This window comes from Nilaparvata lugens, chromosome 3 (assembly GCF_014356525.2).
Source record: "Nilaparvata lugens isolate BPH chromosome 3, ASM1435652v1, whole genome shotgun sequence".
Lineage (NCBI taxonomy): Eukaryota > Metazoa > Arthropoda > Insecta > Hemiptera > Delphacidae > Nilaparvata > Nilaparvata lugens.
In genome coordinates, this window is record NC_052506.1 from 29,451,692 (window position 1) to 29,472,737 (window position 21,046).

Below are 21,046 nucleotides of genomic sequence, written 5' to 3' on the forward strand. Positions count from 1 at the left end.
TCCTTGGTCTAGCTGATGTTACCAATCAAGAGCTTGAGATACTCTATTGATGGGATTTACAGCTCTATGCTTGATAATTAGAGAACATTGATATCTTCAATTGATCTCTCCGGAACCTACCACGAGCAGAATCTATGATCTTACAAAAGAAATCTAGAATGTGCTTTCAGGGTGAGATCAGATGTATGACTACATAATGAGACTCAGGCCTATCTGAAGTGAACTATAAATGGTCTTGTTGAATGATAGGGGAGAAGATTCTGGATTAACAAATAAAACAATTGAGAAGAAAATTGATATTATCGAGGACTATGACATAATAGAACGACAAATATTTTATATTTTCTCAAAACTATCATTTAGAAACTTCCGATTCTTCAGATCAATGGGCTTGTCCAATTATTGACATCAATATTACTCTTTGCTTCCGACTCCCATTGATAAGAAAAACGCAAAGTAGGAGAAAATATTAAAAATTACAGCGTTTTCTATCGTGTGTGTGTGTGTGGTGTGTGTGTGTGTGGTGTGTGTGTGTGTGTGTGGTGTGTGTGTGTGTGGTGTGTGTGTGTGTGTGTGTGTGTGGTGTGTGTGTGTGTGTGTATGAGTGTATGAGTGTATGAGTGTATGAGTGTATGAGTGTATGAGTGTATGTGCGTCTGTGTACACGATATCTCATCTCCCAATTAACGGAATGACTTGAAATTTGGAACTTGAGGTCCTTACAATATAAGGATCCGACACGAACAAATTCGATCAAGTGCAATCCAAGATGGCAACTTAAATTGCGAAAGTGTTGTAGAAAACATGGTTTTTCGCGATTTTTTCGAAAACGGCTCGACCTCAGTCCCCAATGATTTAGTTCAATTTTTCAAGAGATATCAATAGTACTCTAATATATGTAGGAAAATATTATAATATTTTCCTGTGAGTTGTCAAAATCGCTGCATTCGCAATGCTTTGGCCTGTGACCGAGTCTGGATGGTTGCCTACTCTGCCCCTTCACAACAGAGGAAAGACCATGACTTATTATTTGTCTTCTGAGCTGTCACTCTCCTCTTGAAAAACCAAACCACCATCCTATATTCAATTCAACCATTACAAAGGGAATCTCTGAAATGATTATACCAATCTACAAAAGAGAACTGGCGCTCTTATCATTTCAACATTGGAAGTCATGTATAATTTTGTATTATTATTGTACATTATCCACACACATCAGCTTGTTACTGAACAAAGACACTGAGGAAAAAACGAATCGACAAAGGTACATTGGTATATGACATTGCATAATTTGAATCACAATATGGGCTACATTCACACAGCTTGAAAAATATAATTCTTCAAAGTGAGCATCTTCTCTACAATGGTTTGCTCAATTGTCATGATCATATATGGCAGAATAATTAATTGTTTTTCTTGTGGAACGTTTGTGTATTCAGTGCAGTGCCGTATGTATGTGGACGGTCACGAGCGTATGCTCACCCAAACTAATACGCTTAATTAGCTGCCACGAGCAGGAATTATTGAGCAAATAAGCCAGGCAAAGAGGAGAGAGAATGCACGAGGTTCAGTGATCCCCAATTACTGGCAGCGGCAGCGGAGGAGGAGACCAAGCGGCCACCACGTTTGACATGCGACACAAGTAATATCCTGATACAAGGACAATCAATTTCCGAAATGGTGGTGCCCTTCATATTTTATCCTTTGAACGCGCGAGCTACTACCATGCGCTTGTCTATGGCTCACACTGCATAGCATTAATTGCTCACTATTAGTGCCTCCTTGGTCTAGCTGATGTTACCAATCAAGAGCTTGAGATACTCTATTGATGGGATTTACAGCTCTATGCATGATAATTAGAGAACATTGATATCTTCAATTGATCTCTCCGGAACCTACCACAAGCAGAATCTATGATCTTACAAAAGAAATCTAGAATGTGCTTCCAGGGTGAGATCAGATGTATGACTACATAATGAGTGAGACTCAGGCCAATCTGAAGTGAACTATAAATGGTCTTGTTGAATGATAGGGGAGAAGATTCTGGATTAACAAAAAAAACAATTGAGAAGAAAATTGATATTATCGAGGACTATGACATAATAGAACGACAAATATTTTATATTTTTTCAAAACTATCATTTAGAAACTTCCGATTCTTCAGATCAATGGGCTTGTCCAATTATTGACATCAATATAACTCTTTGCTTCCGACTCCCATTGATAAGAAAAACGCAAAGTAGGAGGAAATATTAAAAATTACAGCGTTTTCTATCGTTTTCTAATCGAGAATCTGAGAATCATGTACAAAGATGAAATGTTTATTTATATGTAATTTTCTTGTATTATACTTAATGGAGCCATTATTTCATAAAACGACTTCGAAATTTTGTCCTTAAAATATTGTGTAATAAGTAATAACAAGAATGTACAGAAAAAACAGTCTTTTTTGAGCTGTATCGCATACTTTAGGTGTCAATGTTGAGGACAAAAGTCTGGAATTCAATGAATTATTAATAATTTATTCACATTTCAAATTTTCAGTCAACTTCAATATCAAACTTATCCATCCAATGGGTTGAACCGCAATATTTCCCTGAGTATGTACACGAAATAATATCACTGACTTAAATAAGAAATTTGCACTTTTATCAGTTCGAGGAACGGCCCGTTCAGTATCGGTTAGCTCATAACAGTGCTGTCGCTCATTCTGGTCACGTCTTTGGAAATTGATTTTGTTAGTAGCAAACATATCACAGTGGGATAAATTATGAGGGTGGCATTGTGTTTGTGGACTGTTCAATCGGAGAGCGCATTAATAGAGCCGACTGCGATAACCTGTGACACCCAGTAATTGACTGTTCCCAGTTTATGTGAGAGCGTGTGCCCAACCGGCCTACTATTGCAGAATTGATACTTTCAATGCTCTACTGTTTGTCCCTTCACGTGCTCCCTTCCGACCCTGTATGTGACAATAGGACAGCAACTGTATTCGACTGCATTGGGCTACTATCATAGCCCCACTACCAATTCTATTCTCTACCCTAGCCACTCCGCAAGCGACAATCACGAATCATGTGGAATGGTCTCTTTCCGGAGAACAGTGTACCGGAAATAATAGACCATGTAATAATCCCCATTTGAAAACACTACTTCTTCCAATGAATAAGAATATCACTGAATGGAGGACATTTTTCTGTGAAGGTTGTGAGAAGTTGTTCATAGTGAAGGTCCTGTGACTCTGAAGCATTGAACGTGTAACCAAATCCATTGGCAATTACGTTTACTTGAAGCACCAATTTAAACAGTAGCACTACAGATTGGAATGTTTTGACGAAGAATGCTCCATCAGTGGAGATAAAATATAAAGCTTGAATTTCTCGATAACACTCACTAAACTTGTTAACAAACTCTATTTTTCTAGACTGTAATTGCAATATCTGAGAAGAGACACAAATATGACCTTATTCAATTTTTAATACTTTTCCTGGCCCTCATGAGCGTGAATAACCGGTATTCGAAACCGAGCATCCACCCCAAAATGATCAAAATTGATCCTGTAAATGTGTTCTAATCTAGCTGGGCATTTTTGAAATGTTATATATTGAATTTGTCGATAAATGACCACTATGAAGTCTCAACTACAAAATTATAGGTGTGCAAATTTGGAAACCATGATTTTTAGAGAATTATGATGATAAAAATTCAAACTGATTGGCAGAGGGAGCTTCAAATATTATCATCACTCGCAAAAGTTGGAGGAAGTGGAGGTATTGTCAGAACAAAAACAGAAACGACATAAATTAAAAATTCTAGCAGCTTGGTGTTCAGAACCAAAGAGCGAGATTCAGAGGTAATTTTTGCGAAGTTCCACGCTCAAATCCAGGCAAGAGAAGATGGTGGAGTCCTATTCTTTCTCCATTATTCACAGCAGTGAACCATACAAGAAAACTCGTTCTCCTCCTGATTCTTGAGTCGTCTACTCCATTTAGTTTATAGCAGCGTTTCTTCCAAGCAGCACTCACAGCTTTTTCGGTTCAATACCTTCAGTGTGACCTGATACAACTTGATTTTGGAATCGCTAAAAACCTTGGTAGGATTCTGTTCCCGAAGTGATCTTTAGAATTTTCGAACATAGAAAATAAGATGAAGGAAGGTCTGCTCTTGATTATTATCGTTAATCGATTTCGGTATATCTGCTCCCACAAACACTTTCTAGCTGGACCAGTTATCGTGAATTATTGTTTAATATCGGGGCACCGAACTCCGCTTGTTATTTATTTATAGCAAAACACAATTCTTTAAATTGATAGGAGAATTATTTTACAGTTCTGATATACTCTAATTCAGAATTATATAGGCTACCATGTTACGTTAACAAATTAGATATTCTATTTTGATCAAATTGATTAAAACTTCTTTCTCATGAGAGAAGCTAATTGATTAAGAGCCCCCCACAGCTGAATAGTCCATTCACTAAATACATTGGTGCATGCAATTTATATTGTAGTTCTGATTTTTTAATATATCATTTGGGTACATAAGAGATGTCCAGAACCAATTTCTTCTTGCAAAATTTCCTTTTGCTAGATACAGAGTGGCCCAAAAACCTCGTATTTTTGGCTCATTTTCCAGTTTTCAGCTATTTCTGCCAAATAAAGTAATCGGACAGAAAAATGGGCTCTCGCCTTTTTTTTTAATCATAAAATTTTGAATAAAATGAGATCATTCGGAACTCTCTATCTCCAATGAGTACTGAGTTATGAATTTTCAAAAATGAGTGAAATTTAAAGAAAAAATCAATTTTGATGAATTTTAGTTTTTGATCAACAATATCTTCCGATTGTTACGATTTAGATGTATGATTCAAAATTCTCTGGGTGTATTTTCGTGCTCTACAATCAGATATCAGGTAGAGCGCTCTATCTCTTATAGATTTTAAGGTACACCTGACAACAATGCTCTTTGTATTGTGAAAAAAAACTAATTATCAGCTACAACCATCATCAGCTACAACCATCATCAGCAACTACATTGTCTTCACATTGATATTTCGTACAATGCCATAACTTCATGAGATCATGTTCTATAAGAATCACCCGTTAGATGCACTTCATTCCAGTATCTCCTAGTGGAGAGGCGCGCTTAAGGACACCTCAAGGATCAAAATTTCAAACACTTACAACTTTTGACACAATGCTCAGATTTTATCGTACTACACTTCGTTCTTCTTGGCTCGTCAAGACGAGTCTTGCAAAGTCATGCATCATAAGTTACATTCGGTCAAGAAATGGAAAATTTACTGTTAAGTGTACTAAATCCCATATTCCAATACAAAAAAATTGCCAATTTCTGGAGAACTGAATGAGCTCATCCTCAATCTGGATTTCCATTGACATCGTGTTGGAATCAAAAACATAGAAAAAATTGGTCTTTACGTTGAAATAAACATTTAATGAATTTTCGGAATTGAATGAAGTTCAGTAAAATCAAAGTATGTCTACTAAACACAGAGTTTGACCCAGTTGCACAAGAGCCTGTTAAATTCTGTTAAATTCATCTCTGAAGATAACAGAGATGTGCTGGTTCCAATACTAAACTGCAGTCCTGTGTACTGGTCTATTAAAATAATGTGGATGTTATGAAAATAAAATACTGTGTTTTTCAAGTATGGTAAAATTCCACACTATTATTTTTAATTCAACAAAATTTATCAATATTTCATAGAATTACAGAGTATGGTGTCTCCCATCTTAAATATTTCAAGAAAACCAGATAAGAATATTGATGCTCATTGAAGAAGAATCAAGCTTGTTAAACAAAAGGTTCTTTAGCTAGAATCTGTGAGCTGCAAATATTTGCTACATTGTGTCACGTTATTCTTTATATTAAATAACGATTAGCCTCCTGCTTGGCATCAGTCGGTAAAGCATGAGATTTAATATAATAGGGCGTGGTTTTCTAATAGTATTCAGTCTTAAAAAATCTTGATAGGCCTAGATATGGGCTTCTCCAATAACTCTTGTAATTCAATAATAATAAATATATATATATAAATGATACTTATACTATAGAGATGAGGAATATAAAATGAATTGCACACCATGAAAATTTTACACATATATTACATAAACAATGCAAAGATCAGTCGAGGCAAAAAATATATAGAGCGATAAAAAAATAATATAAAAATAGAACAATATTTGAAATCAATAAAAATATCACAGGCTAACTTATATTCTAGATTTATGGCACGAATCATTACCATGTGCCTTTATCTTGAAATCATATGCATTCTTTGGCATGTAGCTGTGACATGTACTTGCTAATACTTGTCTGCTTGGATAATTCAATCATAAATATGTGCTCTAAGATCAGCTTGATAAATTAGCCACTAATAATCCAAATATATCTATATATTAAAATCTCTAGTATTTAGTAGATTTATTTGTATCGAATATATATTTTTATCTCAGGGTGCAAGATTCGGCACCTGACGGAATAGGTAGAGCCATTCATCTAGTGAATTAGAACTATGATAAATTATCGCAAATTGTATTGCAAAAATTAAATATTGTATGCATACGTTTGATAGCCTAGATTTCGTACTTCTTTGATTAAATAGAAATTTCTAAATATTGATCTATATATCTTTCTTTCAGTTAAATACCTTTAATACTAATTTTTACTTGCGCAAGTATTACTCTTATTAATTTCTTAATTTATAATAACCCTTTCGGCGAGCTAGCTTTGATCATCAGATTATTTCGAAGCACTAGGGCGCCCATCACTAAATTCAAATTTAATCACTCACGTGTCGAAAATCTTCTTGTAAGCCGCCGATGTCGATCCAACTCCATGCGGTCCGGGAATATGGTAGCCGGAATCGTCTCCTCCAGGGGTTATAAATTTAATTAAAATGAAAAATGACTTCTGCTTCACAATAGCATCACGAAGTCTTTTAAGAAATTTAATAATTTACTTTAACTTTAACTTTTACAAAATTATTAATAAGGTACTTCGCTCTAAAATATTTGGGGTCCTCTTATGGTGGCATCTGGCTGGCGAGTGCTGGTTCTTCCTTCTCAAGTTTTACAGATCCTCTTTCCGACTTTCAAATTAGCATAAAATTTAAATATCTCAATCCTCCGCCATTAAATTCAAATAGATCTTACAAAAATGCCAAGATATTGCTTAGATTATATGATTAATAATTTCTTTGCATTCGAGCCATATTGATAACATAGATTACACAAATTTTTACACGAAATCTACTACAATTATATAAATATATATAAATATTTTTGAATCGGCCTACAGTTGCCGCCTATTAACTGCCGTTTTACTATTGGTGCATGCAAATTTTATTAGGTATTCATGCGCCTGGTAACTCTTATTTCCTGAATACATTAAATTATTTTTATTTGGTTTTATATTTATGCTCTTTGCATGCTAGTTAATATTATATATATTAATATTAATTCCATGCTAACTAATAATTAGCCACGTGGACGGGTGTTTTCTCACATTGCACACCGTCTGATTGCAATAAAGCTCTGCCAAGGGGTTTTGGTCAGATTCTACGTTCTTCGGTTTGATCGATCTCTAGGTCACCGATCTGTGAATACATCTATCTAACCTCAATCTTCAAATATTTTATAAATAATATATTTATGAGTAGTAAACTTTCTTCAAATCCTTTTTAAGTTCTTGTACCATTTAGCCAGAACAAGCTGATGCTATCTTATCTTGATTATTATCTGCTTGGCGATATTAGCCAATTACTTTATTTTTAGACCTATTACTATTTCTGTTAGGGTTTTTCATCTACCCAGATTTAAATATGTTACACGCGCCCCTGGGTTTGAATTCAAAATATTTGAGAATCACAATGTTTTTAATGAAAACCCACCCTTCAAATACACTGATATACACTATACTTTATTTATAAATTATACTCTCCTACTTCTATCACATTTCGCAGTCATATTTGCTGCATCTCCTTTATACCTTTATCAAAAACAATAACAAATTCTCCTCCTCAACACACATAAAAATATCATAAATATAAACTTCTAAACGTACTCCTCCTGACACCATTTACAACACAGTAATTTTTGAATTGGCCGCTTGCAGGGCTGCCAACTTAACTATACACATTTCATAATTCTCATAAATGATTCCTTTTAGACAATAATTTCGATTCATAAACTTCTGGGCTTATATCTTATAGTATTTCTTAGGTCTTAATATAAATAATTTTCTATACATCAGGTACAATACTTTCTTTTGCTAATGGCTCTTTGGTTTTGGTAACTGGTATTCACTTTAAGTCTTTTCAGGTAACAAACGTGGCATAATTAAAAGTAATAAATATAAAAACATATAAATAAATATATCGACATTAATAAATATAATAAATAACAATAATAAATAACTCTTTGGGTACAGTACTTCTTTTTATAAACATATGTTCAACAGATATTACATTCATTTGATTTGGGTGGCTTTGGTCAGCTGTTCGCTGTTCTACAATTCATAGTGTTACATGTTACATCAGAATTTGCTATCGACTTTCATAACTAACCTAACTGCTCAATTTTTTCTCTTAAAAAGGTAATTAACAAATTTTAATTTTATTATCCCCGCTTGTGTCCTTTTTTTATCTGATGTATATAATTTAATTACACATTTAAAAATTGTTCTTTTCCTTATTGCAGGCTTCTAACGGCTGGAAGGAATTAAACATTGGATTGTTGCCACGAGGTCCCATACCAATATTAAATTTATTAAGGAAGGTTAGTAATCGGTTTGATAATAATGTTTTCATTGATTTCTTATCATATTTATTTCAAATTCTGTGATATGGCATGTAGAAATTTCGTGGCTTTCCCGTATCTTGGCTTTCTGCTTGTAGCTATACTATAGGCCGGTTGGTTAGGTTATCTGCTGTTGATTGTTGATTGTTGAGGCTGTCCTATTATTAATCTATCTTCATGAATATAAAACCTCGGTATCTTGTGTATCTTTTAAAACAATTCCTTGATCTGGTTCTGTTTTCTTCCTTGTTATTTCTATTTATTCCGTTGAGTCTCGATAATTTCACTTTAGTGGCATTGTTTATAATTCTAGTTACACTAATAAACGACTTTATAATATAAAGCTTCCAATCATCTTCATCCGATACTTTCCACTTAAATTCATTATTAGGCTTCATCATCATAATAAACAATTCAATAATATAACACTTCCAATCAACACTAATAAACTCTTTCAACAATAACACGGTCTTAATTATAGCATCACTTTTCAATATTATCACAGCCATTATTACAAACATTAAACACAATATCCAAACATTTATCATCTTTTCAATAGCATAATATCCAGGCACTTCCATTTTATTAATATTATTTTTTAATTCTTCCAATCTTATTAACCATTTTCCATTCTTCATTAGTCCATCTTTCATTTCCTTGTTGCCCATGCACGAATCCGTAGTAGTCATTTTAGTAGCTCCAGTTTTAATCCATACATTCGATCCATTTTGCCGGTCACATCGCTGATTTGCCCTCTTGAAGCGTATGTGCCGCGGATGCACGCCGTCGGTCCGCTCCTGTCTTCCACGGTGTCGGTCCGGTGTTCTTCTTTGCCCCTTGAAGCGTGCATGCGGCCGGTATGCGCGCGCGCGGCTCCTCCTTTCTTTCGCCTCCGGGCCTTGCGATGCATCTTCTTCTCCCGGATGCCGTCCTCTCCGTCCTGATGTCGGCCGTCCGGTGTCCTCGGGCGCTTGCGTCTCCGGGCCTTGCGGTGGTCGCTCCTCTTATCCGGTAGTCCGTCCTCCCTGGTGTCATCCTCTTGGTACTCTATCCTGGGTTCATTGGGGTGCCTTGGTGGGGTCGAATGATGCGCGGGTGCGGTGGCGGTCTCTTGATGCGCGAGTGTGACTTTCAAAGCGGGTAGTATGGTGGCGGTCTCTTGATGGGCGGGCTGCTCTACCTGCGGTGATGGATCGTCGGCGGGGAATATAAGGCTCAAGAGGGGTTGATGTTTTCGGGTTGTTTTAATTGCATGTTGAGCGACGGTTTTTGGTGGTGATTTATCTTGTATTAACATCTGTTTTTCTAATATTTTCGGTTCCTCTAATAATGTTTTCGGTAAATCACTTCTGAATGTGGTGTATGACGTTGAAATATCCTGCTTTTCTTGGTTTGTTTCATTTGAGCTTGTGCTTGTTATATCGGGGGTATCATATAGTCCTGGTTTATTAGCTGTAGTTTTCTGTATATCTGATGGCGGGTCGTTGGGTGCTGGGTTCCGGTTTTTTTGTTGATTCAAACCTATTGCATGTGCTAGTGTATAGTTTGTACTTACTTGTTGAGGTGGTGGTTTATAATTTCTGTTATAACTGTTTTGTGTATTATTATTATGTGAGTTTAATCGATCACGGCCATCATAGTGATTCCTACGATTGCTCTGCTGGGCATAGTGGTTGGTTGTACGATTTTGAAATTTTTCATTATTCCAATTACCATTTTGCCTGTGCTCATAGCGGCGTTCAAATTGGGGAGCAGATCGGTAGCGATCATATGATACCGGTTCATAATTTTGGCTGTTATGCGGATTAAATTTTGAATTATGCTGATTTGATGCGTATCTCTGGTCTGAGCGGTGGGTTGATATTGCCATTGCAGACTGTATGCCATATAAATGATTAATCAGCTGCTTACAATCAGTAATGGGTTGTGTGGCGAGTGCCATTCTAACTTGATACGGTAGCTTCTTTAAAATAATACTTGCTAATGCCGATTCATTAATGGGCTCGCTCAATTGAGAATTTTTAAACTGTAGGGCAGTGACGAAAGTGGTACATGCACCGTCTAAGTTAGGGTTGAAATCGCATGATATAATGTCCGCTAGCACGTCCAACTGTTTACTTCTGCTCCAATACTGTTCCAGGAAGACAGCTACAAACTCATCCAATGATGTAAATTCATGGGCTCTACTCTGAAAAAACATCAGGGGTTCGCCAATCAATAAATTAGTCAAACGGAGACGCCAAAAATTCCAAGAGGTAGGTGCAAGAGTTTGTACTAATTTTATCTGATCAATGAATGGTTGAGGTTGCAAATGGCGATCAGTGTTATCAAATTTTCCTAGTCCTTGTAATATACTATGTACGTTGAGGTTGTCTGTTTGAATTCCTTGAGGTTGTTGTTGAATATGATTTTCAATGCTATTATTTTTTCCTGTGTTATCTGCCATTGACTATTATGTGTAATTTTATTTGCGTTTATTTCTTGATTTAATTGAGTCAGAGTGGATTTCTGAATTAGTAGAGTTCCATTTAAAGCTTTACAGGTTTCAGTGTTTTGATTGATGCTACCTTGCAGTTGGTTCATTTTTGTGGACATATTAATCTGTTTGTTTTGTATTTCTTTAATATTGTTAATATTTTTGTCAACTGTAGTTGTTAAGTTTTGATTGGCAACGGTAATTTGTTTGTGGATTTCTTGGTGGCAATCGGCCTTAATGTTATTTGTTATATCCTGAATAGGTGTAGTGATTTGTGTATTTAAGTTGTCTATCCTTTCATTGAGTTCACATGTAACCGTATCTAACCTTTCCGATAATCCTGCCGTAACTTTATCCTGACTTTCTTTTTGTAGGGTTATCATTGCTTTTAACTCTTCCCTATGACTCTCTACTTTAGTTTCAATATTATCCAACCGTTGTTCTACTGATTTTATAGCGCCTGTGGTCTCTTTCATACCCTGTTCCACTGTCTGTTTATTTTCCTCTTTTACTGTAGCAATCTCCTTTTTAATCTCCTGCATCATACTATCCATTGTTTTTTGTAACATAATGTTGAAAGTGCTACTCGTTTGTTCCATTATTACCTTTTGAAGCGGATCTAATTCTGTGGTTGAAAATATACTTTGTTTGCTCAGGTGTGACTCGGCCTCCGGCGATGCGGGTTCTGCAGACTGCTCCTCGCCCCCTTCAAAATTGATCTCTACTATCCGTTGATTCAATGGTGTGTCAGCGGCGTCGATTCGCGTGGAGGATAGAGGTTGCAGACCTGGTGGATCGAAAATTATCGACCCGACGCTTCCTGGTTCCCTTTCTCGTGGCGTATTGGCATCTACCGTGGTGGGGTTTGATGTGCTCGGAGTCGACAAAGTGGGATCTGTGCAACCGCCGTACATATATGAAACTTCAGAGTTTGCGGGAGTGTGATTCATTATGTCAAATGTGATAAATGCTAATTAAACAGTGATAAGAATGATAAGCGAAAATGCTTAAAAGAGAGACACAACCGGGACTTACAGTGAACAGTGATGTGTAAAGTGTTTGGATACTCTTACAACCAGGTATTTATACTTAAGTTTTTTACAATACTCTAGCGCCCTCAATGTTTTGTTGATTTATTTTTGGCTAGTTTACAGGCTGCGACTTATTTTCCAACTGGCTTAAACACCTAATATATTTTTGACTAGAAAGTAATAGCAGTTTAGGCTTATAAAATATAATCTCTCTCTATAAACATGTAATTTTTCACAGTACTAATAATATAAAATTTTCTTTAAAACATATAATTTCTCTCTATTTAAAGCTCTTGTTTCCCCAAAAAGTAATACAAATATTCCTTCGCCAGTTTTCCTCACAACTCGTATAAGTTATCTATAATTTTCACTATGGTTATTGACCTAATTTCAAGTAATTATTCAATGAGCTTGGCTCTCATCATCAGTCCCACGTTGGCATGACATGTCTTTCTGTCACGTTATTCTTTATATTAAATAACGATTAGCCTCCTGCTTGGCATCAGTCGGTAAAGCATGAGATTTAATATAATAGGGCGTGGTTTTCTAATAGTATTCAGTCTTAAAAAATCTTGATAGGCCTAGATATGGGCTTCTCCAATAACTCTTGTAATTCAATAATAATAATATATATATATAATGATACTTATACTATAGAGATGAGGAATATAAAATGAATTGCACACCATGAAAATTTTACACATATATTACATAAACAATGCAAAGATCAGTCGAGGCAAAAAATATATATAGAGCGATAAAAAATATAATATAAAAATAGAACAATATTTGAAATCAATAAAAATATCACAGGCTAACTTTATATTCTAGATTTATGGCACGAATCATTACCATGTGCCTTTATCTTGAAATCATATGCATTCTTTGGCATGTAGCTGTGACATGTACTTGCTAATACTTGTCTGCTTGGATAATTCAATCATAAATATGTGCTCTAAGATCAGCTTGATAAATTAGCCACTGATAATCCAAATATATCTATATATTAAAATCTCTAGTATTTAGTAGATTTATTTGTATCGAATATATATTTTTATCTCAGGGTGCAAGATTCGGCACCTGACGGAATAGGTAGAGCCATTCATCTAGTGAATTAGAACTATGATAAATTATCGCAAATTGTATTGCAAAAAATTAAATATTGTATGCATACGTTTGATAGCCTAGATTTCGTACTTCTTTGATTAAATAGAAATTTCTAAAATATTGATCTATATATCTTTCTTTCAGTTAAATACCTTTAATAATAATTTTTACTTGCGCAAGTATTACTCTTATTAATTTCTTAATTTATAATAACCCTTTCGGCGAGCTAGCTTTGATCATCAGATTATTTCGAAGCACTAGGGCGCCCATCACTAAATTCAAATTTAATCACTCACGTGTCGAAAATCTTCTTGTAAGCCGCCGATGTCGATCCAACTCCATGCGGTCCGGGAATATGGTAGCTGGAATCGTCTCCTCCAGGGGTTATAAATTTAATTATAATGAAAAATGACTTCTGCTTCACAATAGCATCACGAAGTCTTCTAAGAAATTTAATAATTTACTTTAACTTTAACTTTTACAAAATTATTAATAAGGTACTTCGCTCTAAAATATTTGGGGTCCTCTTATGGTGGCATCTGGCTGGCGAGTGCTGGTTCTTCCTTCTCAAGTTTTACAGATCCCTTTCCGCTTTCAAATTAGCATAAAATTTAAATATCTCAATCCTCCGCCATTAAATTCAAATAGATCTTACAAAAAATGCCAAGATATTGCTTAGATTATATGATTAATAATTTCTATGCATTCGAGCCATATTGATAACATAGATTACACAAATTTTTACACGAAATCTACTACAATTATATAAATATATATAAATATTTTTGAATCGGCCTACAGTTGCCGCCCATTAACTGCCGTTTTACTATTGGTGCATGCAAATTTTATTAGGTATTCATGCGCCTGGTAACTCTTATTTCCTGAATACATTAATTATTTTTATTTGGTTTTATATTTATGCTCTTTGCATGCTAGTTAATATTATATATATTAATATTAATTCCATGCTAACTAATAATTAGCCACGTGGACGGGTGTTTTCTCACATTGCACACCGTCTGATTGCAATAAAGCTCTGCCAAGGGGTTTTGGTCAGATTCTACGTTCATCGGTTTGATCGATCTCTAGGTCACCGATCTGTGAATACATCTATCTAACCTCAATCTTCAAATATTTTATAAATAATATATTTATGAGTAGTAAACTTTCTTCAAATCCTTTTTAAGTTCTTGTACCATTTAGCCAGAACAAGCTGATGCTATCTTATCTTGATTATTATCTGTTTGGCGATATTAGCCAATTACTTTATTTTTAGACCTATTACTATTTCTGTTAGGGTTTTTCATCTACCCAGATTTAAATATGTTACAATTGATATACGCATGAATATGTCTAATAATTTGGTGCAAAATGCTTGAGATGAACGTGTTCATAAGCGAGCATAATATAGAAGAGAAGCTCGAATACAGCTATAGGCTCGAAATTGATTGTCTGCATATTTTAATATTAGAAATTCCATTCTGTCTCACAAGGAAATGATGTGAGTAGTGCCTAAAGGCACTGAATAAAAGACATACAGTAAACTCTGATCATCATGTCCCTCCTCCATTTTCTTGTTCAATCTCATGAAACAACTTGAAACTTACAATACAACGCTCGATCCCGAGTTTTAATAATTTAAGTCACTCCAATATCCGTTGAAATGCAAGAAAAAAGACGTTATTCCATACGTCCAACAGAGCAAGGAATAAACTTCAACCATTCTTAATATCCGTTTTGAATGATTTTTTGTCAATAGAGAAACCTTATTTGGCTTTCATAATAAATATGCAAATGTATGGAGAATGAGTAATTCGTATCCTGGCAGTTGCATCTGATCCGAATGTTTTTCCAAACGGTAGACATTTTCATATCATGAAATTAATGCTCGACATAGGCTGGAAAAAGCTCATTTAGTTTATCACATGAGGGAAATTCTTCCGAGAACCTTTTAGGGGTTGATTCCTCTTCTGTTCAAGTAGGAAAATCAGTAGCTTCGAATAAGTACTTCTCACGTTATAAATATCCCACTCCTTTATCGAAGTTTGGAAGGGTTTCTAAGCTTTTTGTTTCTCAGAAATGGAAATGAATTATATTTCATAATTGACCGAACTCAGTGAGGTGAGGTCCATGTTTTAACTCAGATTTTCTTTTGTCTGCATGTATGTAACGCATTTACAGCCAAACGCGTAGATAGAATTCGATGAGATTAGGCAAATTTTGGCTTTTTCAACTTTGCGTCGATGTATACACTCTTTGTACAAAAGGTTTTTTGAAATTTTGCATTTTAAGGCCAATATAAAAAGAAAAGGAAATTCTCCATACTCCGATATCACTATATTATCATCTACTCTGTAGATAGGATTGATCAGACTTTAGAATTATTCATGATCAATCAGCTGACAATTGAATTGAATTGGAAGCCGTGTCTATTTCTATAAGGTCTATGGTTTCAATATTTTGTTTTGCATTCATGGTATTATTATGCTTGCATATCAGTATCAATATTCTCACATTTGAAAAAAACTAATTCAATAGGTGATTAAAAATAATTAAATGACCTAAATAATACTGAAGAAATTTGAATATTTTGATTGAAAAAAATTAATTTTCAAATATCTGAGAAATATTTTTATCTGATGGAAAGTTTATCACGGAACTGGATAAATTATTGTATGGAATACAAATTCAAACACGTGGGTGAGATAACTGCGTGAGGTCTACTGTTCACAGAACTACTAGTTATAAACATTTCAGAAGAGTCAAGTAATGTGATATATTGATCTCAGAGTCACAGATGACATGTCAGATGTCAGAAGTAAGTGTTTGGAAAATTCATTATGAAAACAAAAAAAAATCTTTAACCAATCCCAATATAATTTTGAACAATATTTCCAAATTTGGAATTCAGAGGCATAAAAGTATAAAATTAGAAAATAGTTTCATGTCAACATTATTGAGTCACACAAATGAAAATATAGATTCTGCGATGGTGAAATTTCATAAGTTTTGTGAGGTTGGCAAACAATGTTTAGTCTACCTCTGCGACTGCGACCACGATTTCTATGTCAATTGAACTATCAACTGCAATTATGTTTTACTGGTGAAAATCCCAGTCACTGGTTGTCATGAAGTACTCCCCTAGCATGCCACGTAGAAGAAGATTTTCAACAAAACAATTTTACAACTGCAATTTGCATAGAAATAAGAGTGAGTTTCTGAGAAGAAAGGAGGAATTAAGTGTTGTTGATGCTTGAGGGGTGCTGTGAGTGAGGAGGAGGAGGAGGAGGAGGAGGAGAAGGAGGAGGCTTTTGCTCAGCCCCAAAGTTTGCACACAGTCAGTATCGTTGGTGATATTCTTTAGAGACGCCAGGGACTTGGAACTCCGTTGCACTTAATTGAGCACGTGCTAATCTGTGCTGCCTCTTGACTAGACCTGAAGCTCTGTTCCAAGTAGTTGCTAAGGTGAACAAGTTCTAATTCCAAGGTGCAATGTTGAGCAAATGGCCTGGACTTGCAAAAATTTGGCATGATTTTGAGGATTAAGTGATACTGTAGTTTTGTTTGATGCCGGATTAGTGCTGACTCAACTTGATAAAACTTGATTTTGAAACTGCCCGCTCAATCAATACAAACATTCTCTATTGCAGTAATGTTCATGCATGGTGCAGTCTCACAAGTTTAAATTGCATAGTGATTCCAATCTTGCTCTAGAAGCCTGTAGTCATTTTTTAATATGTTCTGAATTCCTACTCACTAATACTTGAGTAGCGGAAAAATAGTTGTAAACGGAAAAATATGAACCCATTTAGGGGTGTAAGATGATATTCCACCACGATTCAAGAAATTCATCTCCTCTTGCTTGATTATTAGCGACCATTTTGATAAAAATCCAGTTCCCATCGAATTCTCTCATGATATTGCATAATTCTAGAAATTTTTACCTGTGAACGTGTAGAGCTCATCCTTTGAAATTGTCTCCTCAGTACAATACTACAAAACAATATACGATTTTTTGAATCATGAGGAATTTTGAGTTTCAATTTTAATTTAATCTGCAATTCAGTGTGGTCTTTGAATTCTAAATCTATTCCAATATTATTGTAATCCAAGTTATAAATTGATAATCAATTTTAAAGTCACTGGATCTTCCAACTCTCAGTTGTATTTGTTCGTCCTCATGCAGTCAGATCCCAAATAAGTTATTATTTCCAAATTACTTTCGACATAGAACCTAAATTTAAACGTCAAACGTCAGATCCTCAAACGGTTTCATTCGAACGATACAAACCAACAATCGAGAGGAAGCAAGCTTTTTTAGTGCAGGACGAAAACATGAGGGGCACTCATGTGTACTTGTCTGAACAGAGTCAGGTGCCAGAGTTTGTAGGGCAGTTGCCGTTGTGTAACACTTAACAAGCCTGTTACAGGTAACAAATGTTTTGTAACTACACTGGTAGGCTACTCGTTGAACAGTGCTGTTGGACTATTTTGTCTGTGTGACTGAAGAGAGAGGACTGGCAACTGGATGAACGCCAATCAAAATCGAGTTGGAAAGCACAGGGATTCCAATCCCATCCTACTTTGAAGTCCATGTACAAAATGGTTCGGCTCTCAAGTATAATGAATTATAGCGTGAAGTTGTTATATTGGCAGAAGTGTAACGTTGCAGGAGAACAGCAATAAGCATCACTTTCTTGATGAGATTCTCCGAACTGTTTCGAGCTCATCAGTGTTTTGGAAGTTATAGTAACTTGAATTTCATGGCAATTACGTTGTTGAGAAGCTTTGCAATTGTTCAGATCTCTCTAACAAGCTTGAACAGTACAGTTTGTGAAAAGTTTAACATCATTGATGAGTCGGAGCTTCAAACAATCAAGAAGATACTCTAGTCGTATGATCTATTTGACCTCAACAGTTTGACCTTAATCAGTACCTGTACCTCAACAGTACATTCATACTCATAAGAATGAGTCATAATTTATACTGATAAAATACATCTATCAGACATATCCTTTGAATAAACTAAAAGAGAAAATCACCATTCATTATTCATAGAATATGGTGACTGAACTTTGTTAACATAGATGCTTTCACCAAAGGTACTTGAATTATGAAAAAATTATAATAGATTGAAACACTTCACTTATATGGGCTACTTTTGTACAAATTAATAAAAATATATAAAAACTTGTAGTACTATTTATTAATGAAAACTTTAAAATATTTCAATGGCTAGTTTCGACCATAGGTCATTCTAGAGTTAAAATGTAGAAAATAAATAATTATTTATTCATTATGTATTTAGATGAGATATTTTAAAGTTTTTAATAAGAAAGGGTACTACAAGTTTCTATAAATTGATAATAGATTATCATGAATTGGTTCATGCAATCTCACGGTGATTGTGGAACTTCCATATTTTGAACCAATTGTCATTTCCAGGGAGGAAATGCTGTATGTCACGAACAAAAAATATGAAGCTATCATCATATTGAGTCATGAGAATGAATCATTATTCTATTTTCTCATGTTCCCTGGACATAAGGAGGTTACATTTTAAAACAAAATTTCTTTTCCAGCTCAAATTCCCGTTGTTACTACTTAAACATGAGTTAATGTTGCCTAATATTTTTCTTTTAGATCAATCAGTAAAGTTACTTTGGCCATTGGTAACATGTAAACAAGGTCTGAACTCTACTTCTTTAACGTTCAAAGTTGAAACAATAATGATAAGTGCCAATCGACTTATTCATGCATAATTTCTCAAATTGAATGCAATCAATTTATACAATTCGTTATTCTTTCAAGGTTACTTTGTAAAGCTTGATCGTTAGTAATGTTCACTGAATTCAAAATTCATTCTATTTTTGTTGATAGGATGAACCACTACCTTCAGGAGAGAAAGCATCGGAGGGTTTTCAAATAACATTGGAGAAAGTGGATAGACATCAAGCGGGTGTCTATCAGTGCACCGCATCCAACGGCGTTGGGGAGCCAGTCACTGTCGACATGCAACTAGACGTTCTATGTGAGTAATCAATATTCAAACCTTTGTTGTAATTTAGAAAAGTGTCATGGCTGGAAATTAAATCATAATTTTAGGTTCAACAGAAACAACGTCATCATTCAATTATGGGTATTTTTAGTTGGAAGAATAAAGTGAACACAATGATAATCAAATTTCTGGTATCAAGTTCTGATAATCAAATTATAATCTCCTATTATGAAAGCAAAATGACACTGATCGATTTATTCATTCATCCACTCATTCATCGTGAAACATAAATGAGAAATACACTGACTCAAATACGTTTCAATCTGGCAGGTATGTTTAGTTGGCCTTTAGAAGTCCATTATTGAACGGCCTTCTAAGAACGGATTTGAAAAAACAAAAGATAAGTCCAAAATCTCCGTTTTTCAAGCATTTTTGCACGTCAAACAAATTTTGGTATAAAGGCTCAGCTGAAGTGGAAAACTGTTCTATTGGAGAGTTTTGAAATGACGTCAAGGATATACCAAGAATACTTCCCCAAGCACTCATTGACAAAAAATGGTCAAATTCGGTACAGAAGTTCTGCTAGGTTCTAAAAATTCAGTCTTGAAATGACTTTAAATGAAGCTTATAAAACGCCCATTCTTCTCCATGAACTAATTGAGAGAAAATTATCAGATTTAACAAACAAATTCGGCTGGGGTATATAAATTGGTGAAGTATTGGATCTATTTTTTCGAAAGAAAATAACAAAAAATGATCAAATTTCATAGAGGTATCCTACTATGGTCTAACGTTTTTGTTTTTATGGGGCTTGAAAATCACATTGAAAATATGTCCAAGATAGGTGGCTTTTTAGCGTTTTCCCAGCGTTTCCTCCGCGTTTCTAAGATTCTTTGAGCACAGTTCTCTCTTGAGAGACAATAGTTCAATTCTAGTACACAGGTTCGGCTTAAGTGTATTGATTCTGTCCATAAGATCACCAAAACGTGAAATAGACATTTACTGGAATAAGCTCTGTTAATGAGTTTTTCAATAAGCTCTGTGTATCAGGGAGACATGAAAAAGGCTATTTTTGTTCCTAACTTTGTATTGATGATGGTTCCCCTTGTGCCTGGCCTTTTAAAAGATAATAAAAAAGATAATTTGAGATAAAATTTAGAATTTGGAAATAGGCCGACACATATAAAAAATACCTGAGTCAATACTTAATTCATGCAGGTGAACGGGCTAGATTCAAGAGAACTTCAATTAATCTTGCCATGCCTGATTTAATAGGTTTCTACTATTAACTAACACTACACTTTGAAATGATTGAAAAATACCAACAACTTCAATAAACATTAGCAACTAAAATTGGACAAAGGCAACAACAATTTCATGTTACTTTGTTGACATTTTTCATCTGCTTTGGGGGCGCATTACCATCCCTCGTTTAGATAGCAATACGTCACAAAACCAAACAATAGCAGTCATAAAATAAGAAATTGATTTTAATGCCAAAACTCAAGAAAGAGAATGCCGTTGAACCCATTCGTCGATAATAAACCATATAACCACCCATTTCATGAATTTCGAATCCCCACTTTTGATTGATATTCTTGAATGAACCTTTTGT

The 21,046-nt window shown here is 34.8% G+C and overlaps 1 protein-coding gene across 1 annotated transcript in view; it reads left to right on the top strand.

Annotated features, from left to right (window-relative positions):
• The window catches only part of LOC111055736 (protein amalgam), a 418,452-nt gene that overhangs the window by 352,222 nt on the left and 45,184 nt on the right, over positions 1–21,046 (top strand). Inside the window, exons 4-5 of the mRNA XM_039422760.1 lie at positions 16,223–16,251; positions 19,314–19,464. Of these exons, the coding sequence (XP_039278694.1) occupies positions 16,223–16,251; positions 19,314–19,464 (180 nt within the window). The remainder of the gene's footprint in view (positions 1–16,222; positions 16,252–19,313; positions 19,465–21,046) is intronic.